The sequence below is a fragment of the Pelophylax lessonae genome (genome assembly GCF_965119305.1).
Source record: "Pelophylax lessonae genome assembly, chromosome: 3".
NCBI lineage: Eukaryota > Metazoa > Chordata > Amphibia > Anura > Ranidae > Pelophylax > Pelophylax lessonae.
In genome coordinates this window covers 419,895,267-419,917,228 of record NC_138770.1, presented here as the reverse complement: position 1 = coordinate 419,917,228, position 21,962 = coordinate 419,895,267, and the positions used below count along the sequence as shown (strand labels likewise).

At 43.1% G+C, this 21,962-nt stretch overlaps 1 protein-coding gene across 4 annotated transcripts in view; it reads right to left on the bottom strand.

Moving 5' to 3' along the window:
• Positions 1-20,035, bottom strand: part of TPD52L1 (TPD52 like 1) — a 144,651-nt gene extending 124,616 nt beyond the window's left edge. For all 4 annotated transcript variants that reach the window (XM_082249351.1, XM_082249352.1, XM_082249353.1 and 1 more), the window contains exon 1: positions 19,875-20,035. In XM_082249351.1, coding sequence (XP_082105477.1) covers positions 19,875-19,896 — 22 coding nt within the window. In that variant the 5' untranslated portion in view covers positions 19,897-20,035. The remainder of the gene's footprint in view (positions 1-19,874) is intronic.
• Positions 20,036-21,962: the final 1,927 nt, after the last annotated feature.

The following is a 21,962-nucleotide window of genomic DNA, read 5'->3' as shown; positions in this document are numbered from 1 at the left end:
TTTACTAGTAATGGCGGCAATCTGAGATTTTTTGTGGGACTGCGACATTTTGGCGGACAGATCGGACCCCTAACTGATATTTTTGACACTTTTGGGGGACCAGTGACATTACTACAGTAATCAGTGCTTAAAGCCCCGTACACACGTACCGATCGTCGGCCGAACGATCGGCCGTCTTTTGTCCAGGGCTGTCGTGTCTGTTGAAAACTGCAAAAGACTGCACACAAATTTTGTCGGCCAACAACAGCCAACTGCAGAAGTGATGTCATGTGATGGTTAACTTTCCGTGTGTTTTTTCTTTTCTGAGCATGCCCAGTCTTGCAAATCTGCTGTCTTGTCGGCCGAATTCTGTACTGACTGGCGAACAATTGGCCGTTCTGGTGTTGGCCAACAAAAATTTTAATGCTTGCAGGACAGATTATTTTCGGCCGAAAGTGCGCTGTCGGCTGTCAGAAGCATCATGCTAACAAGCCTACAATCGGCCAATCGGTCGTCGGCCGAATCTTTACGGCCAACAATCGGTATGTGTGTACAGGCCTTTAGTCTTGGTTCACACTACGTCGCTCCGACTTAGGTGGCGACCTGTGAAGTCACGTGCAGCGCGACTTCGGCGCGACTTGCACGGACTACATAAATTGAATGTCTATGCAAGTCGCCTCCAGGTCGCCCCGAAGTAGTACAGGACTTGTGTCGCTCCTATTAGAACGGCTCCTGTACTACACAATGGGAGCGTGACGGACCGCGACTTGTCAGGCTGACAAGTCGTGGTCCAAGTCGGACTAGTGTGAATGCGGTCTTAATGAATAAAAACGTTTTTATCACGACGTGTGGTGGATGTTTTTATTACAATGTATGCTTTATTGTAAACAAGTCCAATAAACTTACAATTTTTAAAGTTCTCCTACCATTTGGGGTGGCATTATACCTCCTTTCTTTGGGATCTTTCCCTGAATTAGGGTGGAGTAATGGATGCTTTAAACTGTCCTCCATTTTTTCCTTTTACAATTCTAAAGAAGCAATAATACTGCCCTAAATGACACCTAATATATGTGTTATTTGCTGTTATAATGTGTTTAATGGATTAGCCCTAAGAGGTTTGATTCATCAAAACCCAGTAAACTATAAAGTTTGCCTGCTGTGATTTTCATCCAACTTTACAAGCTAATTAGCAAAAGATTTACTGAAAATCATTAAAATGGAAAAACACCATTTAATGCCAAATTTGAGGAAACTGTGGATGCCATTTATTTCCTGCCGATAGTCACTATGGTTGCCATGCAGAGATTAAGGCCTCATGCACAAAGGGTGTTAAAAAAACAAGCTGCAAAGCCGCTACCAACGCCAGGTAAAAGCAGCTGTAAAAACATACTTTTAGTAGCTTTTTCCATTGGTGATAATGCACGTTTAGTGGCGTTAGCTTTTAGCAGCGTTTCTCTGCTCTATTCAAAATCAATCGTTGCCTATGAGAGTCGTCTTTGATCTGACTTTCAGTCCATTGATTTGAATATAAGTCACATCCAAGTCGAATCTGACTTGTGGTGTGACTTTTGCTCTGAGGATCTTGAAGTGGGAAAAGGGAAAAAAAAAAAAAAAAACACACAGCGTGGGGGTCCCCCAAAGTTTCATACGAAGCCCTGTAAATCTGGTATGGATCTTGAAAGGGAACCCCACGCCAAAATAAAAAAATAAAACAAATGCCCCCCCCCCTCCTGGACTATATCAGGTCCCAAGCCCTCAACACAGGGGGGGTGGGTGCTTTTGGGCAGGGGGGGGTTATAAACCCTCCCACCCCAAAGCACCTTGTCTCCATGGTAATGGGGCCAAGAGCCTCTTCCCGACAACCTTGGGCAGTGGTTGTGGGGGTCTGCAGGCAGGGGGCTTATCAGAATCCTGCCCCCCCATGTTAATGAGTATGGGGTACGTTGTACCTCTACCCATTAACCCCCAAAACACAGTGAAGTGTAAATAATGACAAGAGACAGTTTGGAGAAGTCCTTAAAAAATCTTCCTCCAATCTTCTCCCTCCGATGTTCTGTGCCTCCGGTCTTCTCTGCCGCCAACCTGGTCCTCCTCCGACACGGTCTCCCATGATTATGCCAGCTCCGCTCTTTGCGGCTGCTTATGTAGCTATGGGGCTTGGCCACCCAGTGAGGTCACCCGGAGACCACGACACGTTACACAAGGGGACGGGGTCTCCGGGTGACCACGCCCCATGGCTGCATAAGATGTCGCAAAGAGCAGGGCTTGCATAATAACAGGAGATGTCAGAGGAGGACCAGGTTGGCGGCGGAGAAGACCAGAGGCACAGAACATTGGAGGAAGAACACCGGAGGGAGAAGTGAAGAGGGAATCCAATCCATGTTTTTGGGTTGTTAACTTTTCAGCCCCTTAATGCATCTGCCCCCTTAAAAAGGAAAATAAACAGTATATAAAAACATTTTTAAAAAGGTGGTATTTTTTTTATTATATTTTTTATATACATCATAAAACAAATCTTCATAGAAATAGATATTGCATAACCTCCCTCTGCTTTTTTGTTGCTTTAGGTTTATCCTGGACTGTTCCATCTTTGTTTTTTTTTGTTTTTTGTTTTTAACTCTTGTTTGAACTATTCCATCTTAAACTTATCCATAGGTGTTCTTTTCAGCAACCCTGCATCTCCCTGGCATGATCCCATTTATTCCTTACTAATCTCACCAACAGTATATCTGACAACAACATACAGGAAATATTATTGAAAATAATATGCAAGGGGCATACAGAGGCAGCTGATGGGGAGCCCTTACAGAAAATATGTAACAGTCACAAATACATTTGATGAAGCAGAAAAGTATGGAAAATTAGCTTTATATTGGACAGTTTTGTTTTTTTTTTTTTTAATACAAAAAGGTCTTATGTTTATAATATGAGGCAGCTAGACAGGAGAACGAAAGAGGGTTCTCTTTAGTTTTAGTTGTATTAAAACAAAGCAAGATCTTTCATCAGTGTTCCAGATGCTCTCCACTAGCACCCCACAATAGCAGAAGAAGCAGATGGGTACTACAAGTTCAGGGGCCACATGCCAGACAGTGCCTCTCAGAATGCCTTACTCTGCCATCATGAACAGGACTTCCTAGGCCTCAGGTTTATTACCACACAACTAATACCCCTCCAGCTTTCCATGCACAGGACACCAGGGTACAGGTTTGTCAGTACTCTATTAGTGCCACTCCACTTGCAGACAGCAAATGACCACTTCACTCTCTCTCCAAGACCTCGTGATGGGAACGAACAATTCCCATCAAACAAAGTCACTAGATCTAGTCCACTAAATTGCTTCTCAACATCTTGATGCTCCTTTCCAATTTAAACAAATTGTGCACCCCCATTCTATTTTTGTCTTTACCCACCTTTTCCCCCTTTTAGTGTCCAGCTTTACCTTTAGACAGGTCATCTTTATGGGAAGTAGGTATTAATTAGAATGGACACTAGTGCTCTTTGTTGAATGATATACCATTTTTTAATGCAACATTTCTTCTCAATGCTACAAGAAAATTTTTCAATTTTACAATTCAGATAGCAGTCTTGAATTTCAAGAAGTTACAACAGGAGCACTTTTTTGAGGCTGCTCAAACTGCACACCGGACCAGAAACTCTCCAACTTTGCCTCAGTTTTGTAGAGGAAAACCCCCAGAAAAAAATCACTGCCAACAGTGCTATACTACCTTGGGTTGGGAGAACACAAACACTGGCTATATATGGCACTTTTCTACTGCAAGTACTGGCTCGGCTCTACTCGGCCCTGCTTGGCCGGGTTTGCTTTTCCACTGCTGGTACCGCATGGTACGGTGTTGGAACGGTTCGGTTCGGTACGGTACGGTTTGCTTTTCCACTAAAGTAGTACTAAAGTTAAGTGAGTGGGATTCTGTGACCAATCAGTGGCTAGTAGTGACTGCATGCAATGGATTGTGAGATATGGTACCGGGTATGGTACCTGTTGGAACCACAATCGAGTAGGTACTGTTTTTGAGAGCCGTACCGTTCGGTTCCATGCAGTGGAAAAGCGCCGCCGTACCGTACCGAACCGTTCCTACACCGTACCATGCGGTACCAGCAGTTGAAAAGCACAAAAGCGAGCCGAACCGTTCGGTTCCATGCAGTGGAAAAGCGCCAATAGTGACTTCTCGTCCAAAGTGTCCTCCGTGGATTACTGACAAAATGTGCTAATCACATAGAGAGCAGGCCATGCAGGGAACTACTTAGGGAGATTAACAACATCACCTAAAGCAGTGGTCCTCAACCCTGGCCCTCAGGGCCCACTAACAGGCCAGGTTTGCTAGATAACTGAAATACATCCCAGGTGATATCATTTGCTGCTCAGTGATTGCAGTAGTCTGCATCTCCCCAAGGTAATACTTAAAATCTGGCCTGTTAGTGGGCCCTGAGGACCGGAGTTGAGGACCACTGACCTAAAGGACCTCTAACATTAACATTTGATGCCATATTTATTAAATGGTGTACTTATTTATACAGATACAAACTGTTGTGGAGGGAAGCAGCACAGCTGTTAGGGTCAAAAATAGGAATAGTTCTGCTTACAAGCTTGCTGTTCCTTATTTTTGCTATGAAATTAAAAATAGCGAATAGTGGATTAGTTATAAGAAGAGGTTCTTTAGTTTAAATCAATTTATTTAATTCTATTTTCTACAACCATTGAGATAAGGTATCAGACAAACCGAGAGTGTATTATTTTCATCAGCAAAATCATAGACATTGTTGTTCAAAAAGATTGGAAAAGCGCAATCATTGTGTAGCACTGCAAAGCCGAAGGGAGGCCCTGCATATGTAATGAGAAAATTAAGGCTGCCTCAATGGGCATTTTGAATTACAATATACATATATTAAATTATAGTTCATCATTTTAGTAGAAATAATTGGTGAACTAACACCCTACACACTCCACACCTTCACTCTGTGGCCCCCATTGTACTTACCTCAATGTGTGATATACAGTATCTCACAAATATGAGTACCACCTCACATTTTGTAAATATTTTATTATATCTTTTCATGTGACAACACTAAAGAAATGACACTTTGCTACAATATAAAGTAGTGAGTGTACAGCTTGTATAACAGTATAAATTTGCTGTCCCCTCAGAATAACTCAACACAGCCATTAATGTCTAAACCGCTGGTAACAAAAGTGAGTACACCCCTAAGTGAAAATGTCCAGATTGGGCCCAAATTGTCAATATTTTGTATGACCACCATTATTTTCCAGCACTGCCTTCACCAGAGCTTTACAGGTTGCCACTGGAGTCCTCTACCACTCCTCCATGATGACATCACAGAGCTGATGGATGTTAGAGACCTTGCGCTCCTCCATCTGCCATTTGAGGATGCCCCACAGATACTCAATAGGGTTTGGGTCTGGATACATGCTTGGCCAGTCCATCACCTTTACCCTCAGCTTCTTTAGCAAGGCAGTGGTCGTCTTGGAGGTGTGTTTGGGGTTATTGTTATGTTGGAATACTGCCCTGCGGCCCAGTATCCGAAGGGAGGGGAGCATGCTCTGCTTCAATATGTCTTAGTACATGTTGGCATCTATGGCTCCCTCAATGAACTGTAGTTTCCCAGTGCTGGCAGCACTTATGCAGCCCCAGACCATGACACTCCCACCACCATGCTTGACTGTAGGCAAAACAAACTGGTCTTTGTACTCCTCACCTGGTTGCAGCCACACATGCTTGACACCATCTGAACCAAATAAGTTTATCTTGGTCTCATCAGACCACAGGACATGGTTCTATTAATCCATGTCCTTAGTCTGCTTGTCTTCAGCAAACTGTTTGTGGGCTTTTGTGCATCATCTTTAGAAGAGGCTTCCTTCTGGAAAGACAGCCATGCAGACCAGTTTAATGCAGTGTGCGGCATATGGTCTAAACACTGAGAGGCTGACCCCCCACCCTTTAACCTCTGCAGCAATGCTGTCAAAACCTATACATCTAATTCCCAAAGACAACCTCTGGATATGACTCTGAGCACGTGCACTCAACTTCTTTGGTCGACCATGGCGAGGCCTGTTCTGAGTGGAACCTGTCCTGTTAAACGGCTGTATGGTCTTGGCCACCGTGCTGTAGCTCAGTTTCAAGGTCTTGGCAATCTTCTTATAGCCTAGGCCATCTTTATGTAGAGCAAAAATTATTTTTTCAGATCCTCAGAGAGTTCTTTGCCATGAGGTGCCATGGTGAACTTCTAGTGACCAGTATGAGAGAGTGAAAGCGAGAACATCAAATTTAACACACCTACTCCCCATTCACACCTGAGACCTTGTAACTAACATGACACCGGGGAGGGAAAATGGCTTATTGGGCCCAATTTAGACATTTTCACTAGAGGTGTACTCACTTTTGTTGCCAGCTGTTTAGACATTAATAGCTGTGTGTTGAGTTATTTTGAGGGGACAGCAAATTTACAGTGTTATACAAGCTGTACACTTACTATTTTACATTGTAGCAAAGTGTCATTGTGAGATACTGTAAATTCATCGTCCGTCCACAAAGCGTGGTAAAGCGGTTCTAGGATTTGAAAACTGAACTGTTCTTCCTCTTCTTTTCCTAGGGACCCCAGGATAGATCAGAGTGATTCTGATTGGTCAGCTCTGGCACATGAATGCTGATTCAGGCTGCATGGAAGGATAAGCTGTATCACCCAGGAAAGGGAGTGTAGCAGGGACTGGGGGAGTGGAGAGGGTGTAGGGTGCTAGTTCACATTTTAAAAACAAGATTTTTTAAATATTAGGGCATAATTGATGGGCTTATGTATATTCTTAGATGTTTATCTAAAAAAGAGATATTGAAAAGGTTTTAAATTCCCTTTACAGCCCTGTTGTCTGTTGATAAAAGGTCACTTCTTTCTGCACTACTTTGAAGCCCTTTCTAACTTGCATATTCTGACTTAGTAAGTCAGGTCTAGGTACAATGTGAAGCCTGTGTCACGTGCACAGCAATTCATGTGGCTGATTTTGACTGGGTAATTTCCTTCATTTATTAGTTTCTATAAATCTGTGTGAAGTCTCTCAGTGCATTCTTTCTTTACAAGCAGCTATAATGCTGCATGCATGCAAAGAATTTAATGAGAACACTGACACCTACTCGCAGTTTTCTTCCTAAGACTCTGAGTAGGCGGCTGATCCATAGCAAATCACCACCTGGAATCATCACTGCCATGCATTGCTCTGCTTAAATGTCACTTACCATGGAGGAAAGCACTTCAACTACAGTAGATGACATGTCACATACTGTATATACGAAACAATGGTCAGAAAGAATGAGCTAAAATAACAAGTAAACAACAGGATTTATGAGGATTAGTTAACATTAAGTAGTATTAGCACTGTTATGACTGCACCATATAAAAAAGATCATGCCCCTGTTCACTGTATGGTTTATCTAGGTAAAGTGTAACTATGAGGATACCGTAGTAATGAGATTAAAAAGGTACACTAAAGCAGAAATTGAAAATGGAACGCTGCATTGCATACAGGGATCGCAGCCTACCTGCTCAATACTGTAAGAGGACTGGAAGAAAAAAGCACCACTCCATTAGTCGGTGTAAGTTGTAATTGCAATTCAATTCAATAAAGGTAAGTCAAAGCATTTTAGGAGTTGCAAGGGTCCCCCCTAATCAGGGTTGAGCCTGGTACACACTAATAGTTTTTCTTTGTATAACCTGAAAAAAAAAAAAACGTACAGCTCCGGTCAGAGTCACTGAACTAACAATCCGATGTTAGTACAGTGATGCCCCCTGCTGAGGTGTTGTGTTCTGACAGAGGGGTGGCCCCTGCCAGAACACTTCGATCAGCGATCTCTGCCATTGGCTGAGAGCGCTGATCAGGAGCCGGTAGAGTGCTGGCTTTCCAGCATGCTCGTTCGACAGAAGCCGGCCAACTGCTGGCTTCTGCCGGACCAGCTGACATATACATGGGCCGAACGTCAGCCAGTTTTTTTTGAAGCGCCCGATGTCTCCCGACATTCAGCCAGTGTGTACTGGGCATTAGGGTGTGGACTTGGCTGAGAAATTAACAGAACATATAGCCTTAAAGTGGAAGTAAAGGTTAATATAATTTAGGTTAAAACTATTGCTTTCCCCCTCCTTATACCCATGTTGGGTTTTTTTGGGGTTTTGGTTCGATCACATGATCGCTAATCTGCAGCTCCCCTGTGTCAAATAACGGCCAGATTCTGGGGCTGAATTCTGAGTACAGAGATGTCACCTGCCAGGTGACCTAGCGTCCCCGTTGTTAGCGCTTCCTTACACAGAGTAGGTGGGCTTAGTGATCACGTAACCGCACCCAAGCTGTCAAGAAAAAAAAAAAAGAAGGTATTTACACTGAACTCTACAAACATGCAACATGGGTATAAGGGGGGTATAAGGGGGGGGGGGCGACATTTTTACCTGGACTTACAATACTGTAGCTTTTACTTCCACTGCAGCTTCAAAAGGTTTACCCCCTTCATGACCAGGCCAATTTTTGCAATACGGCACTGTGTTGTTTTAACTGACAATTGAGTGGTCATGCGATGCTGTACCCAAATAAAATTGATGTCCTTTTTTTCCCCACAAAAGCTTTCTGGATCTCATAAAAGGACTTAAAAATATTGGGAAAACTGTAAGTCAGTTTACCACTTTTAAACTGGAACCCCTCACCCTGCGTGGATGACAACCACTGAGTACTCCAAAACTGTATGCAAATTGCCCCCCTTAAAGGGACCACAACCCAAATAATTGGGAAACAAACCTGCCTTCCAGGACCCATCCCTGCTTTGCTTCCAAAGATTTAGATGTAAAGAAGGCTGACCTGAAACACAACGCTTCGTTTATATAGCGTTTTCTCTAATGCTTTTCCAGGTAAGCGGTTTTGCAGATAGCAGGCTGTCTCTAAGCAGCATGTTGTGGGCATATTTGCTTCATATTGCATTTTACTATTTCAACCACGCCAGGCTCCCTTAAAAGCTCAAATTACACACATAGCTGAACAGTTCTGAAGAGTGACTCAGCCCCACTTTCTGCTTGCTCTTCCTTAGACAGGTTCTTATGAAAATGTAATAATAGAGAAATAGTCAGAAAGGAATAAAATGATGCTGTTCCCTAGAAAACTCCCGCAGGCACCTCTTTCCATGCAGCTGATCCCTTGAAGCCTCTTCTCTAATGGTAGTCACAGTCTGATGTAATCACATACAGTGGAGGACCAGAATTGTAAATGAAGATGCCAAAGGCCCACCCAATTCAGAGGATTGGAGGAGAAAGCAGAGTGTTGGCTGCTTGGGGAGTGAGGGATAAGCTAAATACAAGTGTTTTTTAATGGTAAAAAACGTATCTAAAGGACTCTCAGTGTGCCGCCAAGAAAATGTAAGACCTATTACAAAGCCCCACAAAATGCTACCAATAAAATATAATAACGTTTATTGTACATATGCAATGTCATAAAAATCTCATAACAGAGATTAGATAAAACATATAAAATAAGCTACACAGTATAAAACTTATATAGATGTAGTGCCCATTGCTGCGTCAACATGTTTTATGGATTTGCTGCTTCATCAGGACTGGGGCATACAAAAAATGTTCCTCTAGCTGGGTTCTGCTGCCAGCTGTGTGTAATCCCCTGCCCTCACCCCGCCAGGCATGCAGAGCTGTGTTGGCTTGCTTCAATCCCTGCTGTGAGCAATGTAGGATTGGGCTGTGGCTGCTTGTGCCCACTTTCCATTTTCATCCCCTGCTCACACCAATCAGCGGCAATGGGCATTGGGTCTCCTGTAAAGAACACTAGGACTTGTAGTTCCCTAAGAAGGCTGTACAATGGAAGTAAATGGCTGCCAAACTACAGGAATCACAATTTCCTGTTCTCAGTGGAGGAAAGAACAAACCTTTTCCTGGGCATAATTACAGAGGCTGGGATGGGGGGGGGGGGGGTCTAAGGCTCGAATTTAGTGTGAATGTAACTGCTACTGAGCCAAGGAGTGAGGAACAGAGAGTCAATGCACCTTGCGAGGGCCAAGGCCAAGAGGCTGAGCGATTGCAAGCCTCTTGTGTGCAGAGACCTGAAGCAGTGCAGATCCCTCACTAATGGGGCTTTTCCACTGCATGTTCGGCTCGCTTTTGTGCTTTTCCACTGCTGGTACCGCATGGTATGGTGTAGGAACGGTTCGGTACGGCGGCGCTTTTCCACTACATGGAACCGAACGGTACGGCTCTCTAAAACAGTACCACCTCGATTGTGGTTCCAAGAGGTACCATACCGGTACATATCCCACAATCCTTTGCATGCAGTCACTACTATCCACTGATTGGTCAGAGAATCGTTGTTATCCCACCCACTTACTTTAGTGGAAAAGCAAACCATACCAAACCGTTCCAACACCGTACCATGCGGTACCATGCAGTGGAAAACCAAACCGGGCCAAGCAGGGCCGAGTAGAGCCGAGCCGGTACTTGCAGTGGAAAAGTGCCATAAGGTGTCTTCATTTCTATTTTAAACCGAATGGGTTGTTTTACAAGGTGAGGATTTACAATCACTTTAATATGCACCCCTTTGTTCACTCAGGTTATACATACAGTTACAATATTATTGGCAAACAGTATACATTGGAGTTTTACAAAACCCTTTGCAAATAAGAATGTTACATAAAAATAAACTTTTATGGCAATAAGGACCAATGAACAAGACAAAGCTCTGAATAATACAATTGTTTAAGCTTTTGTGACCTGTCCAAGCAACTGTAAACACAAATAATTGCATTACAAAATGGCCTTGAATCATGACTTCACAGCAACATTATCTGGTACGTTACAAAATGATGCACAAGTTGTAAAAAAAGCTGCTAGCAAAAAAAAAAAATGCATCTCGGTAAGTCAGTGTAAAGGTGCAATTGGTTCACATACCACTGCACATTGCACGACTTTGCCATACCCCCATGGAAAACAAAAGATCTTTGCAGACACACTGTTCAGACGATTTGGCACAAAAATTATAGTGATTGTAGATTCAATGGGAAAAGGGACATGCTTCAAGCAGCTGATGAGCAAGAACCAATACAAGCCTTAACGCTTGCATGGTCAAAGGTCACTGATGGATCAATACCTAGACCACATTAAGCAGCACCAGTATGCATCATTTAAAACAGACAATAACTCTATGACTAATTTGCATGGCAAAACTATTTTTTAAGGACATATACGTTGATTTGGTGCATATACGTTGATTTGGTTTGGTACACACACACACACACACGCACCTCAAAAAATTTGAATATCATCAAAAAGTATTTTTTTTTTTTCAGTAATTCAATTCAAAAAGTGAAACTCATATTATATAGGTTCATTACAAACAGAGTGATATACTTCAATCATTTATTTATTTTTATTTTGATGATTATGGCTTACAGCTAAAGAAAACTCAAAATGTAGTATCTCAGAAAAATAGAATATTGAAAAAAAAATTAAATATTGTAGACTCATGGTGTCACACTCTAAACAGTGAATTAACTCAAAACACCTGTAAAGGTTTCCTAAGCTTTTAACCACTTGCCGACCGCCAGCAGTACATATACTGTGGCAGATCGGCTCTGTCCCGCGTAACTGTACATCGTTTCGGGGATCCGCTAGTGGGGGCGTGCATGCGCCGCCGGAGACGCGCTGATTGGCTACAGGGGAAGCCAATCAGCAGTCCTGGTGGCCGCGATTCCCGCTGGCCACGCGCCATCGCTCCCTGTGGGGACAGAACAGCAGCAGACCGCTGTTCTGTCAGCAATGAACACAGGGATCCTGTGTTCCTCTTATTTAGGAACACAGGTCTCTGTGTTCATTCAGCAAGCCCATCCCCCACACAGTTAGAAAGCACCCTCCTAGGGACACATTTAACCCTTTGGTCGGCCCTGGCGTTAACCCTTTCCCTGCCAGTGTCATTAGTACAGTAACCGTGTAAATTTTTAGCACTGATTACTGTTGTAATGTCACTGGTCCCCCCAAAAGTGTCAAAAATGTCAGTCAAAAACCAATCAGCACACCAAACGTTGGCCTAGTACCGTATATATCAGTGGCTTGCAAACTGAAAGCCCTTTCCTTGCCTTTATCTGGCCCTTGAGGCATTATTCCTGCCACTGACACCAACAATGGGGCATAATTCCTGCCACTGACACCAACAATGGGGAATCATTCCTTCCACTAAGAACAAAAATGGGGCACTATTCCCCCCGACACCAACTATTTCTTCCCCAAGGATCTGGCATTGTTTATTTCCACTGGTCACAGTCTGCCCCCCTATAGTCTGAAGGACAGTAAACTGGCTTTTTTTTTTTAGAAAGTTTGGAGACCACTAGTAAATATTGAAACGTTTGGCAAACAGTGGAGTTTTGTAAAGATTGTGAAAAAAAAAAACAGCTAACCAGGAAGACAAACTATATGTAAGTTTATGTAATACTGTAGGAGGCTTGGCTGTCACATGACATATCTAACTGATATATTGTAGCACAAGCTGGTCATTGATACCTTTTATTTCAAAGGACACATATTCTAGCTGTCTTTTAAAATTCTTTCTATTTTAAAAAAGATCCCTAAAATGAACTGATAAAAGCAGACCACCATGAAATCCAAGTCGAAGGCAAGGCATAGAACTCCAAGAGGGACTATTGAAACAGTAAACCTTTTTGCCTTAGAGATGCACACTTTTGCACCTCAAGTGGAGCATGTTCACTTTAGTCCTAAATACCCTGAAAACAAACTGAAATCATTTTTTAAACCCAAAGATTAAGTAAACCCTGACAGTGGACTGTAAAAGCATTAGTATCAAAAAGGTACCACATTCAGAGGTCAGTAGTAGTGGGCATTTAGAATTCTCCAACAAGCATTGGGGGTGCTTGAGGGTGTAACATGGAACGTGATCACAGTCCGAAGCCCCTTACCGAATTCTGGGATATTTCTCCCCACAGGATCCTGTCATTTTTTTAAAATTTTATTGCAGCTTGGCATGCCTCTGTGGGCACATACACATTATCCACTCACAGAAATCTGTGAATGGAGAGACTACAATTTCCATTTTCTACTGCAGGTATGTCACTGCCTTGTTGTCCCATAACTGAAGACTTAAGCCCGGGCTGACTAACATTTGGCCCGTGTGTACAGCAGCTGATCCAACAGAAGCTTCTTTCGATCAGCGCTCAGATCAGAACGCCCCGGATAGTTAGTACAGCGGCTCCTCCCAAGCTCTTTCGATTTTTTTTAATTCAGCCCACTGGGTTAAACAAACAATTGTTAATGGGTTAATAGGTTTGTATTTAATATATATATATATATATATTTTTTTTTTTTTTTTTTGCAAAAGATGGAGTATGCGTTTAAGATCAAAAGCATATTCTCTCAGTCACAGCTCAAACTTCCACCTAAACATTAAACCAAAAAGCTACACTCAATGTTCAATGACCACCACCAAAATCCACACACGGAGCTACTCACACACAATGATTGGTGATATAATGCTCATTTAAGACTTGGCTTGCATCTTGGCCGTCTTTTAGTCACTATCGGTTTATGCAAAACCCCCATTTTCTGCTGCCTCCTGGGGTGTCAGCCTCTCTTTCCACAAGTGGATGGGTTTTCGCAGCCTAATTTAGATACAGTAGGACTTACAAATAATAGGGAGCTTTTATGAAAATTTTAAGCACCCTTGAGCTCCCACCTGGGAGTGAAAAATACAGATCTTAATAGAAGTTCTGGCTTTAGATTTTACAAATATTTCGCCAGGCATTTAGCCTCTCTAAACACATACCGTGGCCTTCTAGATGCACCTGATGGAAAGTATTATATTTGAAACAAGTGCTGTTTGAACTTAAATAGCTACTAAGTCCACAAAAAATTGTTAATGCTATAGGAAAATCCAAGAAAACTAGAACAGTCAAGCTGAAGATCTGTTGTTTTTCTATCCGGGGGACTGAGCAAGAAAATATACAATGAAAAAAATCGGAACTATTTTCACTTCATGGACAGTAAGAGTAGCCATTATGTGACATGTTTACTCCCCACAGCTGAAGAGGAGTTGTATACACCATATATTCTAACTGTATCTAGTTGGAAGATGAATCTTCTAAAGAGCATTTCTGAAGACCCTCTAGTTCCTTGTTGGCCAGCCTGCAGCCCTTTAGCACCTACTGAGTAGCCATTGGGGTCCATTGAAGATAGTGGATTATTTTGTTGTTAACTCACGCCACTTAAGACATACAGAATAGTAGATGAGGAATTGTTTTTTCCATGTCAAAATATCTTACTTTTTTCTGTGCTGTTCGTTTCTTTTCTCTTTTTAGGTTTTGTTTTTTCCTCTGACCTTGCTAAAAAAATAAAAAATCAAATGGGGCACAAGTAGTTTTTAGGGGTCTGTAAGGAGCAGAAAAGTTGGAGTGGTGACTTGTTAGGGGCCTGTAAAGCTGTAATCGTTAGCAGTCCCATGTGTCCAATCTCCCTGTGGTCATTTGGTGAGGTCAGGGGCTGCACCTGAGGCCCTCTATATAAAGTAAGTAGCCCATCGCTGCTCTGCAGATTATTAATTAATGTATGCATCGTGATGGGATCTGGTCAATTTTAATGTGTTGTCTTGAACATGAATAAAGGAAACATACTGTACTTATCATAGTAGCATGTGCTACACAGTATTCCTTTGTTTAGAAAATCTGCTGTGTTATACAGTGCAATTTAAAAATGTAAGGTGACATGATGTACAACAAAGACACAGCATAATGATGTCTCAGTTAGAAGGTTGTCAATGCTTTCTGGGGACAATCCCTGATTTGAAATGACTGTCCCAATCTGTAAAGTGTCCCTGATTAAGCCTCTGCCTAAAATATGGCTACTTTGTGTAGCACTGCCCCCTTGGGGGTTGCTTGTAGTTGCATATTCTGTGCGGCCTTGACCCTGTGAACTGTCCAGCCCTCCTGACACTCTAGGTTCAGACATGTTGTGTATACATTTAAATGACACACAGACAAAATGCAGAATTGCTTTAACTCTTTTAGATTTACTTGCTCAAAAGAAATACGAAAAAGGTGTATTAGTCAACCAAGCCCTGAATAAACTGCCAAGACTCAGTTGAAATAATAAAAGAAAAAAGAAAACAGTTTAATAACCATTAGCAGTGCCAGGTAAATAACACCAATGTACACAACAACAGACAGTAGTGAATGGAGCGCTCAGAAAAGAAATTGATTGGTATAAAAAGTACTCCTACTAAAGAGGAACCCCAGGTTGGCCTACAATACCTGTATTGTAATGAGAGATGAGGTAATCTAGATACCAGTAGCATGTCCCTTTAAAAGCAATACAATAGCAATGTTCAGAATGCAAGGCCTTGCTATATCTTCACCGGCAGTTGGAACTCAAAGAACAAAAAATTCCTAAATGCAGCAGTGTGAGACAATCAATGTAAGGTACCTGGTTCTGACTAGTGGTAGTCCACTTATTCATCCAGGTGTAAGGTGTCTGTATACAATGTTCAAGAGATGTAGTAGTGGCTGATAACTGGACCTTGAGCAGGTACTTTCACACCAATCCTGATGACCATTTAATAAAACCTTGGAGACCAGTCAAAGTTGATTCTCCGTACTGCAAACAGGCTGAGGTGGCTGTATTCTGCCGATCCAGGGAGTCATCCAACTCCGATGAGGTCAGCGATGCTGCTGGGGTGTCCCGGAACGTAGCGAGTTTCATCTGTCCCACCTGGGCTGAGTCTGCAGATGGCTGGGTGTCGTGCAGTAGACCACAGTCCTCTGGCACAGCTGCAGACCGATGCACACATGATAGATTCCGGGAAGCAAGAGAGCGTGGGCCTGGTCAGAAGATCCCTTTATAGTCTCTCCCACAATTCTCCCCTGGAGAAAATGGCCTCCTGGGAGGTGTGGTCCATGAGCAGTTCAGCAGTTCAGTAATATCTCTTCAGGAGACCACAGTTACCACAATGCTCTCTTCTAGTCTCAGGAGTATGATGCATGAAATCCAAGCCCAGCACTAGGGGAGTATTGAGAAAGTCTAGGAAACAGTGGACAAGTCTGCAGTGTCAGGTAACTAGTGTGCTCCCGGATACACTTGTTTTAATCTTGGCATCCTCAACCCTAAAAGCGCTGTAGACTAATCTGCCTGGAAACTTACTCTATATACATTTGCTGCCTGAAGGGGGGAATGGGGCATGCATTAACTCCCCACCTTCAAGATGTCAGTGCCCACTTGCAATTGACCCTCAGGCACAATCTCCCTGCCTCCTGGCTTGTAAAGGCAAGGTGAGGCATTCAATAAGGCGTTTCTGCTAGGCTTGTCTGTGTGGCAGTAAGTAAGCAGTGCCAGGACAAGGGGAGGTGGGGTGCTGTATCAGTTGTGGATTTTTTACAAATGTTTCCATTACATGTGTAATAATCTCTCTCACCCACATGTGGTTTTAAAATGGCTGCTGCATATTTAATGAGCCATGTGGTTGTGGGGGATGTGCAGCCATGTGTTGCTGCAAAGTGACCTGGGAGTGGTCAAAAGATATGACCACATCCTGTGTGTGGTCTTTTGTATACAGGGCTTTAAAAGGAGTAATTTGCATGAGAAAAGGCCCTTTTGCCTCTCTCTCTCTCTCTCTCCTTGGATGACCAGCTGTGGGACAGCCATGATGCAGCAATGCCTTGCTTGTTTATTCCAGAAATCCAGTGGAAGCTGACCAGAGCTAAGTATTTATTTGATATTCTTGGGACAAGGGTTGTATGTTTAAGAAGCGTATTTCTGCTGTTTACAGACCATAGGCTGTTCATGTGTTAGGCATTGTTATATCTGCCAGTCTTGTGATATGTTTCCTAATATTGTAATAGTTTATATGTACAGCATGCTTTTGTTTAGTAAAAGTACATTTATACCCTGCAGAGGTCTGAGCTTCCTTGTTTATACCGCAAAGTAACCTTGCTAGATATACGAAAGCAAAACAGGTGCAGGACAGACAAAGAGCTGAAACCAGGGGTTGTGTGTGACTTAGAGCCAGTGAACCCTGAGCAAGGGGGAGCAGGATGGCCAAGAGAGCCGTGTCCCAAGACTGTATGTGACTATATGCAAGCTAGTGATCTCTGCCCTTTGCCATTTATACTACTGACATCTGTCCTCTGCCTTACTTACTACCAACTTCTGCCCTATGCCTTACTACTTACCTCTGCCAAACTTTCAACTGCTCTCAGCATTTTTTACTACTGACCACTGCACCATACATTGCTTAATACTAACCTCTGAAAAGTGCATTAAAGTGACATTCAAGGTTTTTAAAACATTATTTTAAAAAAATTGCAAACATGTTATACTTACCTGCTCTGTGTAATGGTTTTGCACAGAGACGCCCTGATCCTCCTCTTCTCAGGTCCCCTGCCGGCACTCCAGGCCCCTCCCTCCTGCCAGTGGCCCCAGAGCAAGCAGCTTGCTATGGGGCAGCAAGCAACCTCACTCCTGGGCTGCTGCTCCATTTGTCTATTCACACATTGATCGCGGCTCTGCTCCGGAACCGCGTTCTCATCATTGACTCACTGACCGAGGCTCTCGTGCATAACGCTGGATGGAGATGGGGCTCAGGTAAATTTTGGGGGGCTGGGGGTGCAGCTGCACACAGGTTTTTTTACCAAACCTTGATCCTTTACAACCACTTTAAATGTATATTGACCAATGGCTCTCTGCATTTCATACTATTGACGTCTGAACTGTGTATTACTTACTACTGCCCTCTGCTTCACTACTGACCCCTGCCCTCTGCGTTACTGACTACTGATCTTTTATTTCTGCATTACTTATTACTGAACCCTGTATTAAAGCCCCTCCGCATACCTGACCAGTCTATAGTGAGCCCCCAAGGGGCCACAATGTGTTATCACTACCCCCAATCTTCCCATATGACTGTGCATTGTCACGATTACCTGTTTCTTGCTCAGCTATTGCCAGAATTACCAATGTACCCGAATAACTGCAGCATACATAACATATGGAAGTAAAAAAGAATGTGGGTGGTTACGGCATCAGGACTCACCAGCAGATGCAGCACAATGCCAAAATTCAGGGAGGGAGGGAGAAATTCGTGCTAGGGATGTTTTTTTCATAAGGGATTGTATTGAGAACAGGGAGAATTTTTGCCTACCCCCATGCTCTCTGCGTGTTACACACCCCTACACTCTGCGTGTTCCAGACTCCTGACCCCTGAGCTCTGCCTGTTACACACTCCTGACCCCTGCGCGCTACACACCCTGTGCTCTGCGTGTTACACACTCCTGACCCCTGTGATCTGTTCTTGATGCACTCCTGACCCAGAGCTAAGTAGGCTCAGGTTTCATTTAATCATAACTCTTTAAGCCACTTCTACCATTTGGGCCACACTTACTATCTAGCGTGCCATGATTAGCGCCACCCCTACCCCAAGCGCAATAAAAGTGGGTGTGGTTAGGGTATCCCTGGATTTAATTTTAAAAATATGGTCACCTTAGACTTAATGTTGTAAGCTATTAGACATTTTTATCTTGTGTTCATTTTAATGCAGCTTAGTTTCTGATGTAAGATCTTCTTTAAAGGTACAGTATCGGCAAGCCATTTTCTTTTGTCCACTCCTGCCCTAGTTAGCCATAATTCATAGTGTTAGAGATCCTGACAAGCTTACAACGAGATGCTACAGTTTTCATTAGACCAACGCTGAACTAGTAACAAAGTAACCCAGGTAATGCTAAAGCTTCGGAGCACATAGTGCCACCACCATGCCCTCTGCTCCTCCAGTTTCCTTACAAACCTATGCAAAAACGGACTTTGCTAAAGTCAGTATTTCCATAGGGTCAGCCACAAGCCAAGTCTCAGTACAATACAGTTTAAAATACAGAGAGAAAATATACCACTCAAGTTCTAACTCTGCATGATTAGCTGAAATGGCGACTTTTTATATTTGTTACAAGAGTGATTTGAAGACATTTTTGGAGCAGGATTTCTATTTTTGCTCCTTCTATACTGTATGTAGGATAAATACAGAAATAACCTTAATGATATGTTTAGCTATTGGAAAAGGCGGAATACCCACTGAGAGAATCGTGTGCTTGTCTCTACGGTCTACGTTATAAATCTAGCTTTCTAGTTTGCAGACAATATTTTGCATGAATATTATTTAGCATATTTATGTGGATCTGTGACCTACAAATGCAGAGACTAGAGTTAATGCATATAAAAACTACTGTCACTCACGGTTGCACTCATTCCACTGGCATGATACAGAGACCCCAGATTAACCCTTTCTGATGCAATTACCGATCTGAACACTCGTGCCACGCAAAACCATGACAACTCACGAAACAGGGGCATCAAGTACAGACCTCTACATCAAAACCACCTGTGATACACTTTTTACTGGTAAATGTAATGGAAGATGGGAGCCATGGAGGGTGGGATACAGATGATAGACAGGTAAGATCTTAAGGGGGTCCAACAGAGAAAATCCTCATTCCCGCATCCTATAATAACGCATCAGACAAAACGATAATGTTATACACAAAACACCTAGAAAAGATGTCACATGTAAGTAACAGCAGTATAAACTGCAATTTACGGGTTTACATAACAAACGCAAAATACAGCCATGCCTTAGAACTCACTTTATACGTCTACAAGCAGTATATAGATGTTTCACTGTAACGATCATTGATTGTAGGTATATAGAACGTTAAAATGTGACAGACTGACATTACAAGGAACGGCACAGCGATAACAGTGATGGCAGTGATTTTACACACCTGTCAAACAGATACCAAACAAACCCTATTTATTATGCCAGGAGTGGTAAACATACACAGCAACAGAAGCTCACTGACCTGGCTGTCGCTTGTTTTCCATGTTGGGTTTGTATGTGCGTCTCAGGTTGTGGGAAAAGGAGAGCACATAGAAACCAAGGCTGCTGACTTGTTACTATGCTTCAGTACTGAGAACTGAATTCTGACTCTCAGCACTGAGCTGACAGCTCCCCCCCTCCCAATTCTAGCTGTGACTGCCAACTCCACCTCTCTTCCTTGACATCACATCTCTGCGCACACCTCCTGAAAAGCAAACTCGTTATGCTTTCACTTAATTAACCTCCAAGATCCTGGACCCAAATCTTCTATGCAGTATGGTAACAAATAAAAAAAAAAAGACAACATTCCAATTTGCCGTGTGAGCCATAAAGCACTAATAAACACAAAAAGCAAAAATGGAATATTGCAGCCTGGCACTTCTAAGATGTGTTGGTTGCTTTAGGTTTTTTAGGCTTTTTTTTTTTTTTATTTATCTTCACCTGGTCCTCCAGCTAGTAAGTTTGTTATTTTTCAACTCCCTTTATAAAGCCTCTGTTCACATCGGGACGATTTGACATGTCACAAAGCATGCCAAAATCGCCGCCTATTGCTGCCAACAGCATCGCCCGAATTGGGGCGACGCCCCACCGATTCCCAAAAGTAGTCCCCGCACTACTTTTGGTGACTTCGGGGGCACTCAAATGTCAAATCACATGCCAAAACCACCCACCTAATGCCAGCAACAGCACTGTCTGAATCGGAGTGACGCTGCACCAATTCCCAAAAGTAGTCTCTGCACTACTTTTGGCGACTAGGGGGATGATTTTAAATGTCAAATTGCATGCCAAAATCGCCACCTGTTGCCGGTAAAGGCACCTTCCAAATTGGTGTGACGCCACACCGATTCCCAAAAGTAGTTCCTGCACTACTTTTGGCGACTTCGCGGGCGATTTCAAATGTCAAATTGCATGCCAAAATCACCACCTATTGCCAGCAACGGCACCGTCCGAATCGGTGAAACGCCACACCGATTCCCAAAAGTAGTTCCTGCACTAATTTTGGTGACTACGGGGGCACTCAAATGTCAAATCACATGCCAAAATCACCCACCTAATGCCGGCAACAGCACCGTCCGAATTGGAGTGACGCCGCACCAATTCCCAAAAGTAGTCCCTGCACTACTTTTGGCGACTAGGGGGGTGATTTTAAATGTCAAATTGCATGCCAAAATCGCCACCTAATGCCGGTAATGGCACCGTCCGAATCGGAGCGACGATGCATCGATTCCTGCACTACTTTTGGTGACTTCGGAGGCGATTTTAATAGTCATCTATCAGTCATTCTTGTATGAACCCACACAGATGTCTCTCAAATTGCCCACAAACTCACACTGAAATGCCGGTTTGAAATTGTGCGAGTTCAGCGATTTCAAACCCACCTTCAGTGTGAACCTAGCCTTATGCTGGCCATACATACGAAAAATCGTTCAAACTAATTTTCGAAAAACGAACACTCGGCCATGAGAGCAGACGATCGTGCCATCATGTAATGACCAAATTTTGATCGATAAATCATTCAATGGACATAAATGAATAATTTTTACATTCAGTTTGTCACATATGCCTAGTAATGCAAACAGTTCGGGCAAGAAAGACATTAACCTTTCCATATATCGTTCCTTCGGCAGAATTTTCCAAACTGTTCCTTCCATTTTTCAGCTCTGAAAAGTTAAAACCGATTTTCTAATTGTGCCCATTAACTGGACAAAAAACGAACGAACGGACCAAATGACAGATTTTCAAATGATTTTTTAGCTTGTATATGGCCAGCATTAGGCTGGGTTCACACATGCTGTGGAGAGGCTCACCGCAGGGGGCCCGGTGCGCCCCTGTTCTCCATTTCAAGGGCGTTTCAGGTATGCATTTTTGCCTAAAAACAGAGCCAAAGCTGTACAGGACCCTTCTTCAACCTGGACCACGGCTGACACAGAACTGTGTGAACCAGTTCCATTGAGAGCCCGTCACACTCTCCTGTAATGCGATTTGGATGCTATAAAGCCTGCAACCAATTGGCATTAGTGTAAACCCAGCCTGAACAGACAAAACTGTCCAGATAAAGTAGCAGTTAAAG